The following is a 23506-nucleotide window of genomic DNA, read 5'->3' as shown; positions in this document are numbered from 1 at the left end:
CATCCGTCGTGCAATAATAGAGTAGGCGTTATCAAAGTCTCATGTTTATTATACTAGTCAGTGGAGAATATGGTGACCAACCAGGAGCGACGCTATTGCTTGTTGGTTTTCTTTCCTATATTTTTTTTCATTAATAGAAAAAGCAAGTCAAGTCAAGAAGCAGCTGCGTAGGTTCCACGCACCTTCCATATAATACTGCGGAAATTGCTCTCCTGTTCTTTTATTAGTAGAGAGGGTTGTGTGTTGGTAATAAAACGTCGAAGGCCGAGATCGGTGGAAAACAGCAGTGGCTGGATAGTGTTTTTTTAGCACTCCTCATATAGTCGGTCACTCCTTGCTCCTCTTCTCTGTTTTCCTGCTTTGATTGCTCCATTTTCTCCAGATTAGGGTGTGTGAGAGCTCTTGTATTTTTGTTTGAATTAATGTTGCTCCCAATCAAATTCTGGGATACATTTCTGCAATTTGCAGATCCGGGTCTGTGAAATCTGGCTTTCCTCTAGGGCTCTGCTAGATCAATCTCCTACTTTGAAAGACAATAAAAGGTATTATTTTGTCAATCACTACATGATGTACATCCAAACAAGAAGAAGGGAAATGAAGATTCCCTTCTCTTCCTTTTGGTCCAACTCCTTTCTTTTCTTTTCCCTTCATTTCCCTCTCAACTTAAATTGCCAAACAAAGTTGAAAAGAAAAGAGCTCAATCATTTAGAAGATCCGAATTCCGGGGCCTCTTCCTCATCGATCCCCCTGCACGGAGGACATTACAAAGGCGGAGACGAACAGCAGAAAGGGAATGACTTCGAAGTGCTCTTGAGCAATCCTCAGGTAATCGATGACTCCTTACTCTTCTCTTCTCCTCTGTTTCCAGCTTTGGTTGCTCCATTTTCTTCTGATGACTTGTGTGAGAGTTTTTTTTTTTCCTAAGTAGCTCCGAATTGAGTTCTGATGAGTTTTTGATCTGGGATTATATATATGTCTGTTTTCTGTTTCCTGCTTTCTTTTGAGTCTCTGCTTCATCAATCTCTTTTACTCTTTGAATTAGTATAATCCTCTCGAGGTGGAAAAAGAAAAACCCACTCATTTAGAAGATTCAATTCACGGGGCGTCTTCCTCATCAGCCTCTCCACATAGTGGTGATTTTGGACGCGGAACCAAAAAGTCGAAAGAAAAAGGTTATGAAGTATTTATGAGCTTTAGAGGGTCAGACACCCGTAAGGGTTTCGTCGATTATCTCTATACTAGCTTTGTTGATGCAGGAGTTCACGTGTACAGAGATGCAGAGATCCGTGTTGGTGCGAAGATTAATTTGGATCTTCTTTCTGTTATTTCGCAGACTAAGATCTCGATTGTGATTATCTCTGAAAACTTTGCTTCCAGCATATGGTGCCTTAAGGAGCTAGCTCATATATTAGAGTGCAGGAGAAGCAAAGGGCAACTAGTGTTGCCTATATTTTACAAGGTGAAACCCTCACAATTGAAACATCTTACCAGGCAATTTAGAAATGATATCTATGCACATAAAAAGAAAATGGGCGAAATGGTTGTGAATAACTGGATAGAAGCGCTCCGAGAAATCAGTTCAGTGTCAGGATGGATAGTGGAAGAATTTGGGTACATTATTCTCCACCAAAACATTATTCAATTTCTCATAAATAGATACTTTATATAAAAATATAAATATTGCTGTCCTATATTGAAATTTATTGCTATTTAACAGGCATGAAGGAAAATTGGTTAAACGTGTTGTCAACGAAATTATGATCGCGTTAAATGGAACCAAAAGGATTATGAGTTCGATAGACAATTATGAAGTCGGAACCGAAAAGCTGAAAGCAAAGGCGTGTGAAGTGTTCTTAAGCTTTAGAGGGAAAGACACTTCCAAGGCTTTACCAGTTATCTCTATACTATCCTCGTGGACGCAGGAATTCATGTGTTTAAGGAAGATGACAACCTCCGTCGTGGTGAGCAGATTGGTGCAGAGCTTCTCAGCATCATTATGCAATCGAAGATTGTGATCCCGATTATCTCAGAGAATTACGCTTCTAGCCAATGGTGTCTTCGCGATTTGGTTTTGATGTTGAATTGCAGGAGAAGTGGAATGCAAAAAGTGTTTCCCATATTTTACAAAGTGGATGTCGCGCAGCTGCGAAATCTTAGAGGGAGATATGGAGATGCTTTTAAGAAGTGGAAAAAGAATTTAAGTGAAAAAGTTGTGGAGGAATGGAAAAAAGCGCTTCGAGAAGTCTGTTCCCTGAGAGGATGGGAGTCAGAGAGGGATAAGAATGGGTACATTATTCTCCACCAAAACATTATTTAATTTCCCACAGATAGATCTTTCTTGAAAAAAATATAAATTTAGCCATTCTATACTAAAAGTGATTGTTTTATGACAGGTATGAAGGAGCACTGGTAAAAACTATTGTCGAGGAGATTAGGAGCGAGTTATATGGAACTTCTCAGCTAATTAAAGAGTTGGTGGGAATTGATGAACATTTGAAACACATTACGAGCTTGATAGATGTTAAATTTAATGATACAAGGATTGTCGGAATTTGGGGAAATATTGGCGTTGGTAAAACAACTCTTGCAAGGGTCCTGTACGACAAGCTTTCTAGTCATTTCAAACATCTTAGCTTCGTGGCAGATATTCGAGAAACATCTCTGCACAAGGGTATTGAATGTCTGCAAAGGCAGCTCATTGATGATATACTAAGAAGTCCAAACAATGTGTCTACTGATAAAATCGGTGTCATCAAGTCTCAATTTATAGATAAGAAAGTTCTCGTACTTCTTGATGATATAGATGCCATTACTGATTTTAATGCTTTGATCGGAGACATTAGTTGGTTTAAAGCAGGAAGTATAGTCATCGTCACAACTGGAAACATGAAATTTCTCAACGAGGCTAAGGTGGACCATGAGTATGAAGTCAATAAGTTGACTTTGAATGAATCATTGATTTTATTTAGTAGATATGCATTTCAAAAGGATTATCCAGTTAAAGATTATGAGATTCTCTCTCATAGTATCGTATCCATAATAGCAGGACTTCCCTTGGCTCTTAAAGTTATAGGTTCATTTTTATATGAACAGAGTAGAGGAGTATGGAATAATATATCAAGGAAATTAATGGAAGTGCCTCATCAACAAGTACAAGAGATGTTGAGGATATGTTATGAAGAATTAGATGATATGGAGCAACAAATTTTTTTGGATATAGCATGTTTTCTTATTGGATCATCTAAGCAAAGTCCTATTTATATGTGGGATGCTTGTGGTTTTTTTCCGAGAAATGGGATTGAAGTATTGAGTCGTATGTCTTTAATTGAGATTGACAAAGATGACAAGCTAAGGATGCATGATCAACTGAGAGATCTAGGACAGAAAATTGTTCATCTAGAAAATCCAAAGGAGCCACAAGAGCGTAGCAGATTATGGAAATATGAAGAAGCAATGTATGTGCTTGACAGCAACAAGGTAAGTGTTTTCCTCTACTCGTCTTACTCAATAAATGTGATTCCATTTTTCCTTTATTGTTTGAGATTATAGTTAGTTTCGAATCCCCAAAACTAGCTGCTTCTACCAATAAAAAGAGCTCGTACGATTAATTGTTGTTCTTGCCTGATTATAGGACATAACTGAGGATTGTGATTAGAACACTCTCCTTTTGGTAACTTCAATGCAAGAACAAAACTAAAAAAGCGTTATGTTTGAAAGAGCACTTTCAGATAAAACCTGACAACTATAAATTATGGGGGGCCATGCTTTTCCCACATATTAGTTACACGCAAATGTTTGGATTCTTCTTTTGAATTTTTGTGAGGTCTTTTCTTTCTTTCTTTTCTTCTACTAACCTGGAAAGTCGGGGTAGAGGGAGGAAGCCCCCTCGAAAAATATAGGCTCCCCAAGGAGCCCCCGCCACACAACCCTTCGGGGTTATGGGAGGCCCACCGGCGATCCCCGCGACGCCTTCCCCCGGGGCTACAGTATTGACTTCTTTTGAGTTGTTTGCTATGATAAAGGAGACCACCATGCTTTCCACAGAATTTGATAAGTATCTATGAGATCGAATATGGAATTCCGTTTACTCACTTGAAATTCATTTGTAATGATTAGCTATCCTGGTTCATGTATTTTTCGAGTTGGATTAAGTACATATTAGGTCCCCCATCTATTCTTTCTTTGCTCAAAGTAGTCCTTTATTTTTCGCAGTTTGTGCAAATAATTCATTTATCGTCAATTGCTAGTTAACACCATCAAATTTACTCTTGGGGCTTTCGTATTCATTTATGATATATGCACCACTGTTAGTATAACGCTCTAAACATATACTATTTTTGTTCTATAGACATTTCATAATAGTGGAAAATTTTATTTCTATGAATTTGCTAACAATTATTTTGTTTCTTTTGTGAAGATAGATAATTTTTCTATTCCCTGATAACATTTATTTGTTAAATATAGGCTATCAAGCTATAATAATTATTTCTGCATCTCTCAATTCTTAGTGATTACCTTATTTAGCAAATATTTAGTTAATTTATATTATCATTTGTTAAATATATGCTATCATATTACATAATTTTTTATCGATCTGTTATCATCACTTTTGTAAAACGAAAAAAATATTTTCTCATAATGAGTATCAACACAACTTTTCAATGATAACAGCTATTACTTATCATACATTTTGTTATATTCATTATTCAAATATATGTAGTGATGCAACAGAACTCTTTAAAAATGTACTTTTTTTCTTCTATGACGGCTAATTTCATTATATTAATTTATTTCTAAAGCATGTTATATAATATTTTTTTATGATGATGGATATCTTTTTTTTTTTTTATCTTTTAATATTCTGTATTTGTCAAATTTGAGTCCAATATGATATTGATCTTTTGATATTATTATTTGGTAAAAAAATTATTTTAACGGTACTTATTGGTCACATATGAGCCCATTGCACATAATAAATGAAATATCCAGAAATTGTATATATATAACTAAAATTTAATATGTGTACAACTAAATGGCATATGTTTTGTGGTAAGACCTCTGGATTAAAATAAGGCATTAGAAGAAAAAAGTTGAAATTTTACAATAAACTGGATTGATAGAGCCATAAATATTTTTCTTAGATATTTTAACGCTCAAAAGCTTTTAGCTTTTTGCTGCACACTCCAATCTCAAGATTTCGATCATCCATATTCTTAAAACTGTGGAAACAATAATGAAATTAAAATTGAGAAGAATCATGGGGAGAGAAAAAGTAAAATCCACTATAAAAATTCAATTATTACAAAAGGTGGTTAAAAAATCTAAGACTCTTTCCATTTTAAATTCTTAAGTTAATAACTTGAGAAAATTAATATTTATATTGCTCTTAGGCCCTAACATTGGCCCAAACCCATAAATAATTCAAGACAACTCAACAAACCTCCATCTTGGCTTGAATTTTACATAAGTAACAAAATCTTCTCCTCCCACTAGAGTAAAACTTTGTTGTGGCAAATATTAACCAAATCCAAGCATCACAAATATTAACCAAATCTAAGCATTGCAAATATTAACCAAATCCAAGTGATGCTCGAATTTGGCAGCGGGCAAGGGCTTTGTCAACATATTAGCTAGATTGTTTTCTGTACCAATCTTAGCCATCGAAAAGAGTGTCTTGAATATAATAATACCAAACATCAATGTGCTTCGTTCGCTCATGATATATTTGATCTTTAGTAAGATGTATAACATTTTGACTATCACAATGGACAATAGTCACACCATAATCCACATTGAGCTCCTCAAATAAATCTCTTGACCATATGGCCTCTTTAATTGCTTTTGCAATAACTATATACCTTGCTTTTATAGTAGATAAAGCAATTGTATATTGTAAAGTAGCTTTCCAACTTATTGTACAACATTCAATAGTAAAGATACACCCAATCAAAGACTTCCTTATATCAAGGTCACCAGCATAATAAGAATTAATATGTTTAGTATGACTGTCACTAGTTTTCCCAAACTCTAAACTAAAATCAGAAGTACCTTTCAAATATTTCAAAATCAACTTCACAGCTTGCCAATAAACTTTGCCCGAGCGTGATAAATATCTACTTACTATGTTAACAGTATGTAATATGTTGTGTCGAGTACAAACCATGGCATACATAAGGCTACCAATTATACTGAAGTATGGAACATGTGACATATATTTTATATCCTCATCAGTTTGTGGACATAAACTTGCTGATAATTTAATATCAAGAGAAGTAGTTACCGGTTTGGCATCTTTCGTATCAAAACAACGTAACACCTTTTCAATTTAGTTTTTTAGGGAGAGATACAAAAAAATTTCCCTTTTTCCGTCTCGCCAAATTTCCATGTCTAAGATATTCTTCACCGCACCTAAATCTTTAATGTCAAATTCAGCGCTTAACTGTGCCTTCAAATTCTATAAATCAGATTTATCTTTTGCTGCAATCAACATATCATCAACATATAATAACAGATAAATAAAGGAGCCACTTGGAAGTTTGCGCAGATATAACAACTATTGTATTTGCTATTATAATAGCCAAATTGCACCATAACTAAATTGAACCTTTTATACCACTATCTAGGCGATTATAGGGTCATATATAAACTTTTTCAATAGACAAACATGATCTTCCTTACCTTAAAATTGAAAACCCTTTGGTTGATTCATATAGATTTTCTCGTCAAGTTCACCATGCAAGAAAACTATTTTTACTTCAACTTGTTCCAACTATAAATCATGCATAACAATTGACGCAAGAAAAACCCGAATGGAGCTATATTTAACGACATGTGAAAACACATCATTAAGATTATTCCCTCAATTTGATTATAGCCTTTAGCAACTAAACGAGCTTTGTACCCGATGTCTTCAAGTCCAGGAATACCTTCATTTCTTTTGAAAATCCATTTGCAATGTACCATTTTCTTCTTTTTTGGTGGCTTGACAAGCTTCCAAGTTTGATTTTTTTCAAGAAATTCCATCTGTTCATTCTTGGCAACTAACCACTTTGTTGAATCTTTTAAAGAGAAAGCTTCTTTGTAACTATACTCTACCGACTTTGTAATTGAAAGATCATACGCAACAAAATCTGAGAACCCATATTTCTATGGAGGCTCCATTGTCCTTCTTTGTCTATCTTTGATAACAAAAAATTATTCCTCTTTAGGTTCTTCGAGCTCAATATTGTTAGTAGATGACTGAATTGTTTGCGACGAAAATGCTTCAAGCTCTACCTTCTCCACAATGCTTTCTGAATTTTCATCACAAGGAACATATGATTCATTCTTAGGAAGAAGCATAGCAAACTCATCAAAAATAACATCTTTACTACTAATAATCTTAAATAAATCAGTACTCCAAAATCTATAACCTTTACACTAGAAACATAACCAAGAAAGATGAATTTTTTTTATTTTTTTATTTTGCTCTAGGCTCTAGTTTGCCTTCACTAACATGTGTATATGCTGGACATCCAAATACTCAAAAAGGAGAATAATTAATCTACCTTACCATTCCTTCTTAGGTATCTTGCACTCAATAGATGTGCAAAGAGAATGATATATCAACCCAAAAGCTGCATTGACTGCTTTAGCAATCAAAATCTACCTCTTCACAAAGTTGAAAGGGAGAAGCTTGCACGATAATAGTATATTAGTAAATGAAATCAGTATGTCTTTTCTTATATGCAGTTGGTCTCATGTCATCATTCAATCTTACGGTCTCCTTTGTTTCCTAATTGTAGGGCACTTGTAAGATTGAGGCCCTTCGTTTTGACGAATATGGCTACAAAAGAAGCTACAAAGGTGAACAATTTAAAGAACTAGTCCACTTGAGGTACCTTCAAGTGTGTGGTGGGAATTTCATTGGAGATTTTCAAAATTTACTTCCTCAATTAAGATGGCTTCAATGGGGAGCGTTGTCCTCGAATTTGAAGCGGCCAATTTTCATCCAAAAAATTAGTAGTGCTCAATCTATCGTGGAGTGAGATTTCAGAGGATTGGGGAGGATGGGATCCACTGAAGGTAAGATGAAGAAATGACATATCTCTTGTTAATAATCACATTTTGTCGAAGTCCCAATCGCACCAAGTTCTCCTTTCTTTCATTTAGAAAGGTTTAATATTCTTCCTCAAATTAAGAATCTTCCTCTAAATACAAGAGGAGCTTATAGGCATCTAAATGTACTAGAAGCCTGTGCACATACTAAAAGAACTTTTAAACTAAATTAATTAACATCTATTAAAAATATAATTATAGTATTTTGCCTATCGTGATTTTTTTTAATCTAAATTGTTTTTGGCTTCTAAGCTAATTTCTCCCAGGTAAAAGTATTGACTTTTTAACGATTCTAGTTATATATCTATATCTATCTTCTTTAACGGCAAATGAAAAGTTACAACTATTTACCAATGGTTTCATTACGATCACACAAATGCTCTAATTGCTTTTTACATGAAATACTATTTGAATAGTTAGAATAATTTATAGTAGAAACAAAAGTTAACGCTACTTCAAAATAAGTGCATTGCTTTATAATTAATTTTGTGAGGGTGAACTATATGTTATTTTTGTGAGTGCTAGAGGGCACTTTTATGTCGGTAACATTGTTTCTGTAATAGACATTTATGTGTTGGTGACATAGCCAAACACTACTACTTAAGAAACATTTAAATAAAACAAATGTGAAGTAGTGGAGCATCATAGCAATGGTAGCATAAGATAAGGAGTAGTGGAGCGTGGGTTTTTCTGAGGAAATTTAAAATGTCTAAAAGAACAAAGAGTAGTGGAAAATCTCATTGAGCTATCTCTTTCTTTCTTCAGATGGCAACCCAGCTCAAAGTTCTCAACCTTACGGGTTGTCTTTCTTTAAGAAGCACTCCTGACTTGTCTACTTTCGAAAGCTTGGAGCTTTTGATTCTTGAAGAATGTGAGAATCTGGAAATGATTCATCATTCTATCATGCACATCAAGTCCCTTATCTCTTTGAATGTCAACGGTTGTAGGAGACTGGAGGAACTACCGACAGGAATAGGTAGAATGGAACAATTGAGGGAGCTTCTCATAAATGACACAGCTATACGAGAGATTCCAATATCAAAAGGTTATTTGATGAAGCTGGAGATTTTATGTGCCTCATGGTGTCCACGACTTGCTCAACTTCCCTGAATCCATAGGCTCACTTAAGTTGTTAACTCAGCTAGACTTATCTCATTCGAGATTGATAAATTACCTGAATCCATGGACTCCCTTGAGTCGTTAACTCAGTTGGACCTATCTTATTCATATCTTGAAGAATTACCACACTCCATGGGCTCTCTTGGGTTGTTAACTCAATTGGACCTATCTCATTCAGGGATTAGAAAATTTCCTGAGTCCATGGGCTCCCTCATGTCGTTGATTCAGTTGGACTTGTCTTATTCAGGGATTGAAGAATTACCCGAATCAATTGGTTCTTTGAAGAAGCTCGAAACCCTCAATGCCTTTAATTGTGCATTGTTGGCCCACATACACAGCTCCATAGGCAATCTAACATCTTTGTCTCTCATTGATCTAAGGAAATGCCATAAACTTGCTCAACTTCCAGACTCCATAGACTCCCTAGCGTCTCTACAACGCTTGTTATTACGAGGATGTCTCTTGTTGAAAGAGATCCCTGACTCAATCGGAAAGTTGGTATCATTGACTGAGCTAGACTTGAAATCTACATCAATTGCGGAATTACCTCAAAGCATTGAGAAACTGCAGAATTTGAGGATCTTGGACATTCGTGGAACTCACATAACAGAACTTCCAGGTGCCATGTTGACTCCTAGAATATTTAAACATTAAATATTTTAATACTTATGTTGGCTTGTCTTATGTCGGCTTGTCTTATGTCATAATTTCACGTCTAGGTAGCCTGTAAGATCTCCTGCTTTCTCTTCTTCGTCGAACATGTGGCTTTCAAGTGCTAACTCAGTAGGGAAATAAATGTTGCGAACATTGTATGTACTGTTAGTGCGGCACTAGTTCTGTTGCTTCAACTGAGCATAATATTTTTCAAGTGGTTGGTGAATGAAATTGAGGTTGAATTTACGCAAAGCCCGTACGAATGGTTCACAGATAAAGAGAAAGTCAATATCATACATTCATAAAAAAATTTAAGTCAATATACTCATTATAATTTTATTTTAAACTAAATTTTTAACCATCAAAAACCCTAAACCGGTATGCTTATCACAAATTTACCATTCGTTAGTTTGCATTATATTTACTATCAAATTGCTGAGTTAAATGATACTTGCAATTGACGGGTGTGCTTATTTAGGGTTTTATCCTCCGTTTATCACATGTCTACTAGTTTTGTGATTTTTCATATAATAAATATATTAGTTTTTAGTTTTTAGTGGGTCAAAAAATTAATTTTTGATAAATTTATCATAGGTATATCAATTTGAGGTTTTTGGTGGTCAAAAAATTTGTTTAAGATAAATTTATTACATATATACTAGTTTGAAGTTTTTGGCTTAGGATAAATTTGTTATATGTGAGCCAGTTTGAGATTCTTCGTAATATTAACCCTATTTTTAAAGCCGTTAACTTTATTGACTATAATTTGAAAGTTGCATTTTCTTTGAAGTTGCATATTTTCTTTTTATAGAAAATGGGGTCAAATTCAAATATTTAAAGTGTACATCTTTGTAATAAGGATTTTATCGACGAATGCCCCTTATTATTAAGTTAGACATCCACGTGTAAAATTTGTCATTTTCAAAACACTTTTTTTTTTTTTTTTTCATATGGTGCACAATCAATAAATCCACTTATTAGGCGTGGGTTGGCTAATTGGTGCTATGAGCAAGAACTTCCTAATAATAATCCTCGACTTGTCGCCTCAGCATGTCCTGTTCACGATTCGGAAGCAAATGTTTCAAAAAATTTCTAACAAAGCCATTTCTCTCTAGTTTGGAAGCTATGTATTACCATTGGTGTTGATGTCTAGTCCAATCTTATGATCCCCATAATAACTCTAAATACTTCGAAACTCGTAAAGAATCTTTTGGTCAGCTAAGTCAATTTTAATTTTCCTCAAATCATATCTCGATTTTTTGAGGTTTGGTTTGGTTTCAACTTTTGAGAAACCAAATCAAATTGCGAAATCGTATTGTATGGATTATTCATTTTGTCAATTAATTCTGCCATTTATATGTGAAGTAGCCTATCAAAATAGGTTTGATTTTTATTTTGTGTGAAATTTATGACTTGTTGTGAGAAGTTACAATAGGTAGAGAGAAAAAGATGAAAGAAGAAACAACAACTAAACCGAATCAATCCCCAAAAAATGGTTTGGGTTGGTTAATTCTTGACTATGATATGATTTAATTGGTTTCATTTTTCGTCAAATTTTACTTATACAATTTGGTTTGGTTTGACCTTCAAACTACGCCAATTGTCTTGTGCTAATCTCCTAATAGTTACCAATAAGGAAATAAGGTTGTAAAAAATTTGCACAAGTTTTTGCTTTTTAACACGAAGGCATTAAGGCGAAGAAATGAAAATAAATACTCCATGGTGAATAGTACATATATGACGGGGAAGCGCTCCTGTGGACCCTTTTTTTGGAGAATGAAGCAAATCCAACGTTTGCAAAGGAGATTTTTCTAATTATCCAGAATCTCGTGTGTTATCATGATTCATGAGAGGTGATTCTTCAGGAACATTTCGTCAGAGAATCTTCTTTTATTTATCCAAAAGTTAAAAAAGTAGGTGAACGGATGTCGTCTACATAGTCAAAGCCATGTGACGAGCACGAAGAAGAAACTCGAAAGAAATTGGGCGCGTGAAAAGGTACATCGGCCTTATGACGGAAAAAATAAAATAAAAAAGAGAGTATGTCGACCTGATAATGATGACGTGGCGGTAGGTGAGAGACTCTGCTGTTCTCGGAGGAGAGAGAGTGAAGGGAGAGAAAGAGGGATCGCTTGGATTTGTCACCTCCAATAATAAAATGAAATGGGGCCCACGGCAAAGAAAGAAAGAAAGCAAGCTCCAACGCCAACTAATACTAAACAAACGGATTTGAGACATGACAATGAAAATAAACTGTAATATCGGTCAAAAAATATCAAAATAAAAATTTAATTATAAATATTTTAATTTGATCAATTTAATAATAAATTTTTTAATAATATATCAATTTAATTAGAAATTACTGATATTAATATTAATGATATCATGTAGGACGATTAATAAATCAGCCAGGATCGTAATAGAAGAATCATCATAACTTTGACTAAAGCTTTTTAGGCTACTGCACTATTCTTAAACCAGCTTAATCCATGTATTCTTGGAATCGATTTTCTCAATTGGTCTTCACCTGGTTATTTTTAAATATATCAACTTTATTGACTGCAAATTGGACGTTGTACATGCTGCGAAGCTGCCCATACACTTTTTTTTTTTAATAAGGCATATGGGGTCAAAGTTCAAATAATCATCCTTTGTGTGGCCATAACATTTCCTGTTCATTATTTGGAAGCAATTTTTTTTTATTAACGACGCCACTTAGCTCTAGGTTGAAATTTATGGATTGCCAATTGTTGTTTATGTCAGCTAAGTCATTTTTAATTTCCCTCATGGATTGGTAATTGCCTCATATCTCAAGTCTCTCTAAAATTGATGGTATTTCAACGGTCCTTTGATGAGTCTTAAAAAGTCTTCGCCGTGACTTCAATATTAAGTCATCGACTTGTATCGAGATCTGCAAAACATCTTCGGCTTCTTGCGAAATTGCCTATAGCCAGTGCAATGTGTTAGATGAAAAAGTGTTTCAACGGTGCCTACAGAGAGAGAGAGAGAGAGAGAGAGAGAGAGAGAGAGAGAGAGGTGACCTTGCTAAGTACGAAGTGAGCTTTTATGGCGATATTAGAAAAAAGAATCAGCATCAACAATCCATTAAGGGATAAGTACCAGGTATTTTTAAGTTTTAGAGAGGCCGATACTTGTAGAGGATTCACCAACATTTTGTACCATGCTTTGGTTGATGTCGAGATTCATGTTTTCATGTGTGACAAAGAGCTTGATCGGACAAAAGAATAAGTGGCATCATTGAGCAAGTGCTCGATGACTGTATGTTCTACATACCCATCTTCTCCCAATTTTTATGATGTGACACCTAATGATGTGAAGCTCAAAACCTCAATGTACATGGATAGCTTCCTACGTTTGGAGCAAAAGGGACTTTAGCTCCTAGGAAATAGTGAAGTGGCGGCAAGCTCTTAGAAGAGTTGGTGGCATCAAAGGGTTCGAGCAATGGAGAAATCTAGGGTGACCATCTAACTATGAACGTGGAAAATTATTTTTTGCAATCAAGGTATATCAAACAAAAATTCATTTCCAATTTCCCTAAATTGAAATAAGGAGTATCAATTTTTTTTTCCTTATATCGTGAGATATCCAAATTTTCTAACCTCATAGAATTATTATGATTTCGTTTTTGACCTTGCTTCATATTTTTACACTCGATCCATGCATGTATTAAGATTTCCAGTTTTCCAGAGAACTTGATTACAAACTGAATGCAACTGCATTTATAAAGTTCTTTCCATGTCAAAAGAAATAAGTAGATCTAATATTGTTGTAACTCATCAAACATTTATATTAAAATTCTTCTACTTGATTTAAAGATCAAACATTTCTCTTCATCTATTCCTTCAACTTAAACTTGTAGCAGATGTTCATATTTATAAGGGAAAATTACCCAAAACAATCCTAAATCTATTGCACTTTTACTAATTCAATCCTAAACGTTTTCATGTTTTGCCAATTTAGTTCATTTGGCTAATTTTGGACGGAAATCGGTGATATGAATGCCAGCCGTCTTACATGGCATGACCGGCATTGACGTGAACAAATATTATTAATTTTTTTTCTTTTATTTCTTCTTTTATTTTGTTTTCTTCCTCTGCCAGTCACTAGGCCTAGATGATGGCTAGAAATTGGCCACAAGCTGCGATTGGCAAGGGTTGCCCTCGTTGGCCTCAAGCATGGTCACCCTTGCCGAGATCTAGCGAGAGGCAACTCCAAGGCCCAACGAGGCTTGTCCTCGCCGTTGCCACATCTGCACCTCAAAATTACTCTCCAACTCGTGGTTCTCATCTTCCTGTGAAAGCCATGTGTCCATGCTAGAGATTCCCTCGACCTGTTCCTATTTGTTTGGCAAAGCAAAGCCTTGCCAGCCTTGCTAGATCTCGGCGAGGGCGACCTCACCTAAGCCCGGGAGGGTGACCTTGGCTGGAAGGGTGACCATCACTAAGGGCTGGAGTAAATAAAAAATTGAAGGATAATAAAATTTGTCCATGTCCTAACTGTACCATGTAAGACTATCAACGTCCATATCAATGATTTTTCATCAAAATTGATTGGATGAACTCAATTGGTAAAACTTAAAAATATTTAGGACTCAATTAGTGCAATCAAAATGTTTAAGACTGAATTGACAAAAGTATAATATGTTTAGGACTATTTCGGTAATTTTTTCTTTTTGTAATTAATCATGTTCCTAAAATTTTGGGGGTAACCTTGAATTTTTATCGAGTCTTTAGTCCATCTTATTCGAGTCCCGTTTTGAGTCGTGCCTTTTTTCATTGGATAAATTGTTGTTGCCGCCTGACCCATCCAAAAGATAAATATCGTTGCCTCATACACATTTAGACAAATTTCCATACATATAGACATGTGATAACCCATATGATTATTGGGTAGAGGGATCATGAAAAGTAAATCACTTAATAAAAACGGGATCATCGCGTGTGGGCACACACATATAAATCTCAAGACACCTTATGGAAATTGATTCTTATTGTTTAAGTGAAAAAATAACGCGGTGATAAATTTTTAGCGTCCTTAAAAAAGACACGCATTCAGAAAAATGAACTCGCAAAATTAATGTGGTTTAGTATTTTTATTTCGGTAAAAAAACACTCTCGCTTATACTTTTTATTTATTTATTAGGAAAAGACCACCAAAATCTCTAAATTTTGCCCCAAGTGACACATTTACCCCAAAAAAATTTTGTGCCATGAAAAATCCCAAACTTTTCAAAGCGTAACACATTTACCCCATCCAATGGCATTTTTGTCTTATTTTTTCTGCTTTTCCTTTTTCTTTTTCTCTTCTTTTTACTTCTTCTTCCCTCCTCCGGCCATGGTGGAGTTGGCAAAGGGAAGCCAGCGTCCGGCGATGGTCGCCCTCGCTCGACCTAGCCGAGGGCCGCCCTCGCCGGTGTCGAGCAAGGGCAGCCTCTGGTCGGGTCAAGCAAGGGCCTCCCTTGCTAGATCGGGCGAGGGCCTCACCTGACGTCAATGAGGGCTGGCGAGGATGCCTCGCCCAACGCCGACGAGGGCACCCCTCGCCCGACGTTGGCGAGGGCCGCTCTAGCCAGCTCAAGTGAGGGCGACCCTTGCTCGATGTTGGCGAGGGCAGCCCTCGCCAGACTCCGACTTCCCTCCGCCGGCTAACCGGGGGAGGGAAGAGAGAAGGAAAAAGAAAAAAAAAAAGTAAAAAAGACTAAAATGCCCTATAATTTAGGGTAAATGTGTCACACAATAGAAGTTCAGGATTTTTTATGTCACAAAAAAAAAGTTTTGGGATGTTTCGCAGGTGCTTAAACTAGTGATTCGCTACCACCATCCCCTTGGGAAGCTCAGTCAATGGAAATAGTCAAGTGATGGGCACTCATTACTCGCAACCAATGCAAGGTTCGCAGGCGGTCACCCCACTTGACAAAATTCGAGAAGGGATCATCATAGCAAGAGGAATTGGAACTAGAATTGGAACTGTAGAGCAGCCTGCAGATATCATTACAAAGCCATTATGTCAAAGACAACATACATACCTTTTGAGCAAGCTAGGTGTCCTTGACATATATAGGCTACCGACTTGAGGGGGAGTATTGGAAATATGATGGCAAATATCGATTCCATATCGATTAAATTGCCAATTAATTGATTTAGTTAATCTGTGATTAGCTTGGTAAAGTGGGAACGCAATCATAGTGCAATCGTGTATATTCTATTTCCTGTTTTTCTCTTGTAACATATATAGAACAGTGCTCCTATACATGAATATACAGAAAAATACATATTACAATTTCTCCCAAAAACACTCTCCATTTTTCCAATCATTTTCTATCACTTTATGTTGATGATTTACCTTTTTTTGGATCGAATTGGGAAATTGTTGAGAAGACTCTATCTTGCATAAAAAAATCTTTTAGAGTTCAAAAGATTGGTCCTGTGGATGTGATTTTGGGAATTAAGGTCAAGCAGAACTGGGCCTTTGTTTTTTATCGCCAATCAGAATATATAATAAATAAAATGTCTTTGACTCAATCACATTTTAAGGAAAAAGTGCTTAGTAGATTAGGCTTTCCTAATTGAAACAAGTGGTGTGCCTTGGGTCCTGTTGAGTTAATTTAATGATAAATCAACTGATTAAGAACAATATGCTAAGATAACTTGATGTCTTATGTATGCTAGGAATGCTACAGTACCTGATATTGCACATGCGGTAGGAAAATTAAGTTGATTTACTTCTAATTTCGGTGCATCTCATTGGAAAGTATTTGACAAATTAATGCAAAACTTTAATAGAAGAAATTATTTGGGCTGAGTGATTATTAAGAAATACTCTCTTTTCTGCATACTCCTTTGCATCCTATAAAGGTTTATCGTGACAATAAGGCAACGATTTACATAGCCATATGAAGTATCACCATACTGGGAAAATAGTGAAGGAAGGTAAAAGTTGTAGTTCAGTAGATGCCCATCAAGTCGATGTTGGCCGATCCTCTTACAAAGAGATCAATTTGTGCAAACCAATCAAAAGCTTTGAAAGAGATGCGAGTAGAACCAATCATTAAAGGCTTCTTTGATGGTAGCCTACTCTATGTTTGAATTGCATATGAAGTATCACCATACTGGGAAAATAGTGAAGGAAGGTAAAAGTTGTAGTTCAGTAGATGCCCATCAAGTCGATGTTGGCCGATCCTCTTACAAAGAGATCAATTTGTGCAAACCAATCAAAAGCTTTGAAAGAGATGCGAGTAGAACCAATCATTAAAGGCTTCTTTGATGGTAGCCTACTCTATGTTTGAATTGCATATGAGTTGAGAGTTTAGCGGAAATTTAACGGAAAATTATCCAATTAGTCCTAAATCTATTGTACGGATATCAATACTCTCCTAAATTTTTATATTTTACCAATTGAATCCTTAAACCTTTATGTGAAATTCTATTATAGTTTATCCAATCAATTTTTGCTAAAAAATCTATGAAATGGTAGTGTGAATGTAGGATGGTTGGTAATAATTGGACCGTTACGTCAATAATTTCCAAGGAAAATTGACCGAAAGGACTACATTGGACTTTCGAGTGAAGATTTAAGACTATGTATAATAGGTTTATGTCTGATTAGCTAATTTCCTCATAAATTTAATCAATTATGATCTATCAAATCACAACTAGAGCAAAAATGGTGATTTGAATAGTTATGATGGAATTTGGCTCTACGAGTGAGGAAGTGATGGTTGCTTCACCAAGATAATGATCTAAAGCTCTCACTAGGTAGGGATAAGTATATGTTATAGGATAATGACATAAATGGTTCTTGAGTTTAGGCTAATGTACAATGTGGTCCATGAATTTTCGGTACATGTTCATTATGATCCTTGAATTTTATAAAAATGTTTAATGTTATCCAATGCCATTAACAAAAGGATAATATTGAACAATTTTTGTCAAGTTCAAAGACTATATTGAATATATACTAAAAGTTCAGAGACTATATATAATAAATTAAAAGTTCTAGGGAACATATTATACATTAGGCTGAAGTTTAGGGGTCACATTGATTCAATATGTAATATGATCCTTGAACTTTTAATTTGTTTAATGTGATCCTTGAACTTTAATCCAACGTGCAATATCATTCTTTAATTCTTAATTTTTTAATGTGATCAATGGACTTTTGATACATATTTAATTTTAGTTACTTGATTATACAAAAATGTCTTTAAACTTAAATTAATAAAAAAACAATATTGAACATTTTCATATAGTTTAAGGATTAAATTGAACATATACCAAAAATCTAAAAATCACAGTGAAATTTTTTAAAAAAAAAATAAAAAAACTCATGGAAAATATGACATAAATTAAAAGTTTAGGAACCACATTACATATTGGAGTAAAATTCATGGAACATTTGTGTTATTATTCTAATTTTAAAAAGATTGCTAATTCAGAAACAACTTTATGATTAAAAAGCAAGGCATCTAACTCTTTGGGGACACTAAAAATATTCATTTGAACCCACAGCCATGGAGGTTGTGGCCTTGTGTGACTGTAGACCTCCATTGGAGTTAACCAACAGAGGTCGCAACTTCCATGGCTACGGCTCTCTCTCTCTCTCTCTCTCTCTCTCAAAATCCATCCATCGGTTGGAGACGAGGCCCATTTGATTTTGAGAAACATTTTCAGTTCATCAAAAACAAAAATTGTTTCCGATTTTCATATTTCTATTTTCACTAAAACACGTATGGTATGCAATTTTTTGAAATAAGTGTATTGAAAGTCTTAGAAATTGTCACGGAAGTACAATTGAATTTTAAAACTTACAAAAAGTGCAATAATGTCTTAATTTGTGTAGACATTGCTCCTAAATTTTACGCACTTAGGGGCTGTTTGGCAATATGCCAAACGGTACCCGATTTTGATTTTTTGTTCCCGAGAGTAGTTTTGGAACATAATCGCGTTTGGTAAAATTTTTGTTTCCGGAAATATATTTGTTCTCGGGAATAAATTTGGAGTAGAATCAAGAATAATAAAAAAAATTGATTATTGTTCCGGGAACAAAAAAAAAAAAAAAGAATAAAAAAGGTGGAACCCTTCTCTCCCCTCCTCTATTGCTGTTTGCTACTGTCCGCCACTTCCTGTCGTCGCCGTCCGCCGGTCACTGGCAACCAGTCCGGCAAGCTCACCGGAGGCAAGAGCAGCCATCTGCGAGACTCGCCCAGCCTCGCTGATGGTCAGGCGGGCCTCGCCCAACCCTGGTGAGGCTCGCTTGGCCACCGATGAGGCTCGGTCTCGCCGGATACGGTAAGGCCGAGTCTCAATGAGGCTGGGCGAGCCTCGCCGGTGGCTAGGCGAACCTCGCCCGGCTCCACCAATGGCCAAGTAGGCCTCGCCCAACCTAGCAGGGTGAGGCTCGGTCGACAAGGTTCGACGAACCTCGATGAGGTTGCCGCCCTCATTTGGCTGTCGCTAGTCGGTGGCGACCGGCCTAAAGAAGAAGAAGAATAGGAGAAAAAAAAGAAGGAAAAAGGTATAAAAATTATTTAAAAATTAAAAAAATTGATTTGGAACAAAATCAATGAGCACGGTACCAAATGTAATTCTATTTCAAAATAAAAAAATTTGGACAGATTCCAAACGGCTTAAAATGCTTAAAATACTTAAAATTGTTATTAAATGCGTCCTAATTCTCTTTTCTACTTTTTTTATATTATTAATGGTCGTGTTGGATATGAGATTTCAATAAAAGCACCATTTGAGCACTGCATCCGAGCAGGGGTGGACTTGTCAGTGACTCGTGTCGAGAAGCACGAGGAGCATGTGAGTACGGCGCAGTAGTTTTGTTTTTGACCTTTCGTGTTAAAATTAGAAAAAGCAAGTCAAGTTGAAGCCCTGCTGGTGCTGGACCTCAAGTCTCAATCAAAGAACCCCTGGTTCTCTTTCAATAAAAACAGGTCGCCTCGTTGGGAGCAAAAGTAGAGGAGGTCAATATTCGAAAGGTTCATTTACAGAGCGCACGAAGCACTTGATATGGATTTCATGGTCTTAATTTTATGGCGGGATGTCAATCACAAAGTTCGGATCGTTTAAGGTTTGCACGGAGATGGGATGACATTAAAAATGTGTTGCCAAGTATGAACCCATGATTCTACCCACTCGGGAGGAGCCAACTATAATAATGCCTTGTGAATCTAGGGAAAGGAAAACGATGGGTCAATTAGAATCTATCTTGTTTATGATATGAGATGAATTTATCATATTGCCACAACTCAATTAGATGTTGGTTGTGCAAATAAGATGGTCATTATTACCCAACTTGCCAAAGACAAGGACATACGAAACCTTCTATAATTACTATGAATCGATTGTTGATTGCCTCGATTATCCAATATTCATATACTATAGATACTTCCACCATTGTTGATATATTAAAGATCCTAATATTCTTGTAGCTCTTTTCGAATTGGGATATAGAATCTCACTCAATTACATTTTTAGTAAATTGTCTATGTCTTATTTTCAATAGATCCTAAACCGTTGTAACGAGTGGTGATTCTAAGCGTAAGTGTGGTAGTCGCTATCTGTTTTTTTTTTTTTTTTTTGATTAAATAAGTTTCTTTTTCCACAACTCTTTACTAATACACATGCCATCATCATTAGGCGTTGACCCGCGCGAGTAAGAGACTCTCGTGATATAATAAGTCGGATCCGACCTTGTCCTACGCATGCATCCTACAAAAAGAGAGTAGGTTTTACCCCAATCGAATTTCCATTAAATTAGTTGGCAGAGAATATGATTAGCCAGTAGGAGCATCCGTATTGCTTTTTGGTTTTCTTTCCTATATGTTTTTTTTTTTTTTTATTATCAGAACAAAGCAAGTCAGGTCAAGTGTGCTGTTGACAAAAAAACAAAAAGAAGGTTGAAGGGTGCTGGATCTCAAATTTCTATCCAAAGCAGTAGCACGTGCCAGGCACCTACCGTATAATACTGCGGAAAAAATTATTATCTTTTTTTTTTTAGTTAGTAAAAAGTCTTGTGTTGAAGATATAAAATGGAAGGCTGAGAATCCGTGGAGATCACACCAGTGGGGCGGAGTGTGTTGTCTGAGCACTCCTCAGGTAACCTGTGGTTCCTTGCTCTTCTCCGTTTACTGTTTCGACTGCTCTATTTTCTTCTGACGAGTTGAATGAGAGTTTTTATTTATGTTTGATCGTAGATCCGAATTCAGTTACGAGAGACATTTCTGCAATTCCCGGATCTCGGATATCCATATTCATCTTCTCTGTTTCCTGCTTTCTTTTGAGGCTCTGCTCCGTCAATCTCCATTACTGCCTTTGTATTAGGACAATTCTCTCGAGATGGACAGAAAAGAACCCACTCCTTCAGAAGATCCGATACACGGGGCGTCTACCTCATCGACCTCTCCGCATGGAGGCGACTCTGGAGGCGGAACGCAAAAACCAAAAGGAAACGATCACGACGTGTTCTTGAGCTCGGTATGCCCGATGTGGAGCACGCTATTCGATGATCTCCGTCATGGCCTCGTCATTGCAGGAATCGACACGTTCTGCAGTAAGGACAATGCGGATGAGTGGATTCCCTACATTCTTCCGCAGTGTAAGATCTCGATCCCAATTTTCGAGCGGGGATTTGTTAACGACAAATCGGGCCTTCGCGAGCTTGTTCACATGTGGAAATGCAAGAGAAGCAGCGGGCAAATAGTGTTGCCCATATTTGATGAAGTGGGACCCTTGGAAGTGCAACTTCTTGAAGGGGAATCTATAGAAGAATTCTCTAGACTTGAAGGTCGGGTGGACGAAATGGAACTGGGGGAATGGAGAAAAGCGCTCGCCGAAGTCGGTTCCTTGAGAGGATGGGAAGCAGAGAAATTTGCCTATGGGTACATTATTTGTCACCGAAACATTATTTAATTTCTCATGAATAGATCTTTCTTGAAACATAATTTAGATATTGCCCTCCTATAGCTGAAATTCAGTGTTATTTGACAGGAAGAAAGGAGCATTGGTTGAACTAGTTGTCGCACGAGTTGTGAGCTTGTTGAAAACAACTTTCAAGCATCCCACATAGTTGGTTGGAATTGATGATCATGTGAAATATATTATGAGCTCAATAGATCCTAAATATAATGATACAAGAATTATCGGAATCCGTGGAGTGTGTGGACGCGGTAAGACAACTCTTGCTAAGGTCTTGTGGAACAATCTCTCTGGTGATTTCGAACATCTTAGCTTTGTACAAAATATTCGAGAAGTATCACTATGCATGGGTATTGAGTACTTACAAGACCAGCTCATTTGCGATATACTAAGAAGTCCACATACACTGTCTAATGTCGACGAGGGAATCGGCATTACTAAATCTCAATTTTCAAATAAGAAAGTCCTCGTTATTCTTGATGACATGGATGATGATATTCACTTAAATGCCTTGGTCGGAGATGGTAGTTGGTTAAAAGCTGGGAGTATTAGGGGTGAGCAGCGGTCTCAGTCGACCTGGACCGACCCTGGACCGGCCCAACCCCGCTTGTTCAGTCCAGGTCCCAATGGGACTGGTCGGTCTCGGTCCCGAAATTCTGGGACCAACACCGGTGCGGGTTGATTCTCGGCCCTGCAGAGTTTTGGGTCGGTCCAACCCCGGACCAACCCAGTATATTATATTATATTATATATAATTCTTTTATATATTCAAATCTAAGTAAAATGTCTGTTATATTATATTATATTGAGATGTTCTATCAATAACACTAATAGTAATTTCAATTAAAAACTTTTGTTGAGTATTAATTATGTGTCGTTTGTTTTGTTTTCAGGTGTTTATAAGTTCAAGTGAATTAACAAGATGTGAAGTTATATATTCATGATTTATATTAAGTATTTTGAACTTTTTATAGTTTAATTGTATTATACCAATAAATATCAGCTACACTTTGATTTTCAATTTGTGTCAAATGGTAGAAGTTTTTGAAGAGTAGAGTAGTATTGCGATTCTTCTTTTGTGATTTGCTAGTCAAGTGGTGTGAAGCTCATTTTTGGTTGAGTGGACTCTACATGATCAAATGCAGGAAAACACTTTTGCATATGGTGTTATAAATATTAAAGATAGATGATTACAAGAACTTTCCATCTTGTCCCATATCTCGATGAGCAGTTAGCAAGTACGAAATTTCTATTGTGTCATCTTAAATTTGCTAAATATGTATTGGTATTTATAGTTTAGTTGCACAATGCCTCATTATCAATGGATGTGTAATTTGAATTTGTAGGTTTGCTTTTTTAGGGAGTATAAAAAATAAGACAAAAAAAAAAAATTATCGATCGGTCCGGGTTGACCTTGGAATCGGACCGAATCCATTGGGTCGGTCCGGTCCTTGGTCCCAGCTCAATAGGGTCGGTCCTCGGTCCTAAAATGAGGACCAACACCTGTATGGGTTGGTCACAGGGTTAGGGGTGGCGGGGACCAAGGACCATGCTCACCCCTAGGGAGTATAGTCATAATAACTACAAGAAACATGAGTATTCTTGATAAGGCCAATGCAGACCCCAAGTACGAACTCAACGAGTTGACTCGGTATCAAGCATTGACCTTATTTAGTAGACATTTATTTGGAAAG

At 36.2% G+C, this 23506-nt stretch overlaps 2 protein-coding genes across 2 annotated transcripts; both read left to right on the top strand.

Moving 5' to 3' along the window:
• The first annotated feature begins 1186 nt into the window (after positions 1-1186).
• LOC104445391 (disease resistance protein RUN1) lies at positions 1187-3655 on the top strand. Its single transcript, XM_039309444.1, has 5 exons — positions 1187-1611; positions 1718-1791; positions 1923-2286; positions 2394-3477; positions 3632-3655. Exons 1-5 carry the CDS (start codon positions 1187-1189, stop codon positions 3653-3655), a joined length of 1971 nt encoding a protein of 656 aa, XP_039165378.1.
• A 17313-nt stretch (positions 3656-20968) lies between these two features.
• On the top strand, positions 20969-22033 carry LOC104436955 (disease resistance protein RPV1). Its single transcript, XM_039310541.1, has 2 exons — positions 20969-21775; positions 21885-22033. The coding sequence occupies exons 1-2, from the start codon at positions 21234-21236 to the stop codon at positions 21961-21963; spliced, it is 621 nt and encodes a 206-aa protein (XP_039166475.1). The 5' UTR covers positions 20969-21233; the 3' UTR covers positions 21964-22033.
• The last annotated feature ends 1473 nt before the right edge of the window (positions 22034-23506 follow it).

This window comes from Eucalyptus grandis, chromosome 3, assembly GCF_016545825.1.
Source record: "Eucalyptus grandis isolate ANBG69807.140 chromosome 3, ASM1654582v1, whole genome shotgun sequence".
In the NCBI taxonomy this organism is placed as follows: domain Eukaryota; kingdom Viridiplantae; phylum Streptophyta; class Magnoliopsida; order Myrtales; family Myrtaceae; genus Eucalyptus; species Eucalyptus grandis.
Note: the sequence above shows the minus strand (reverse complement) of the source record. Positions and strands in the feature narration are given on the sequence as shown.

Excerpts from the sequence above, each read along its gene's own strand:
- LOC104445391 (XM_039309444.1), top strand. The coding sequence starts at position 1,187 with ATGAGCTTTAGAGGGTCAGACACCCGTAAGGGTTTCGTCGATTATCTC. Across the intron at positions 1,792-1,922 it reads TGGAACCAAAAGGATTATGA|GAATTCATGTGTTTAAGGAA; the intron begins GTTCGATAGACA and ends TCGTGGACGCAG. Across the intron at positions 2,287-2,393 it reads TCAGAGAGGGATAAGAATGG|GTATGAAGGAGCACTGGTAA; the intron begins GTACATTATTCT and ends GTTTTATGACAG.
- LOC104436955 (XM_039310541.1), top strand. The coding sequence starts at position 21,234 with ATGGACAGAAAAGAACCCACTCCTTCAGAAGATCCGATACACGGGGCG. Across the intron at positions 21,776-21,884 it reads GCAGAGAAATTTGCCTATGG|GAAGAAAGGAGCATTGGTTG; the intron begins GTACATTATTTG and ends GTTATTTGACAG.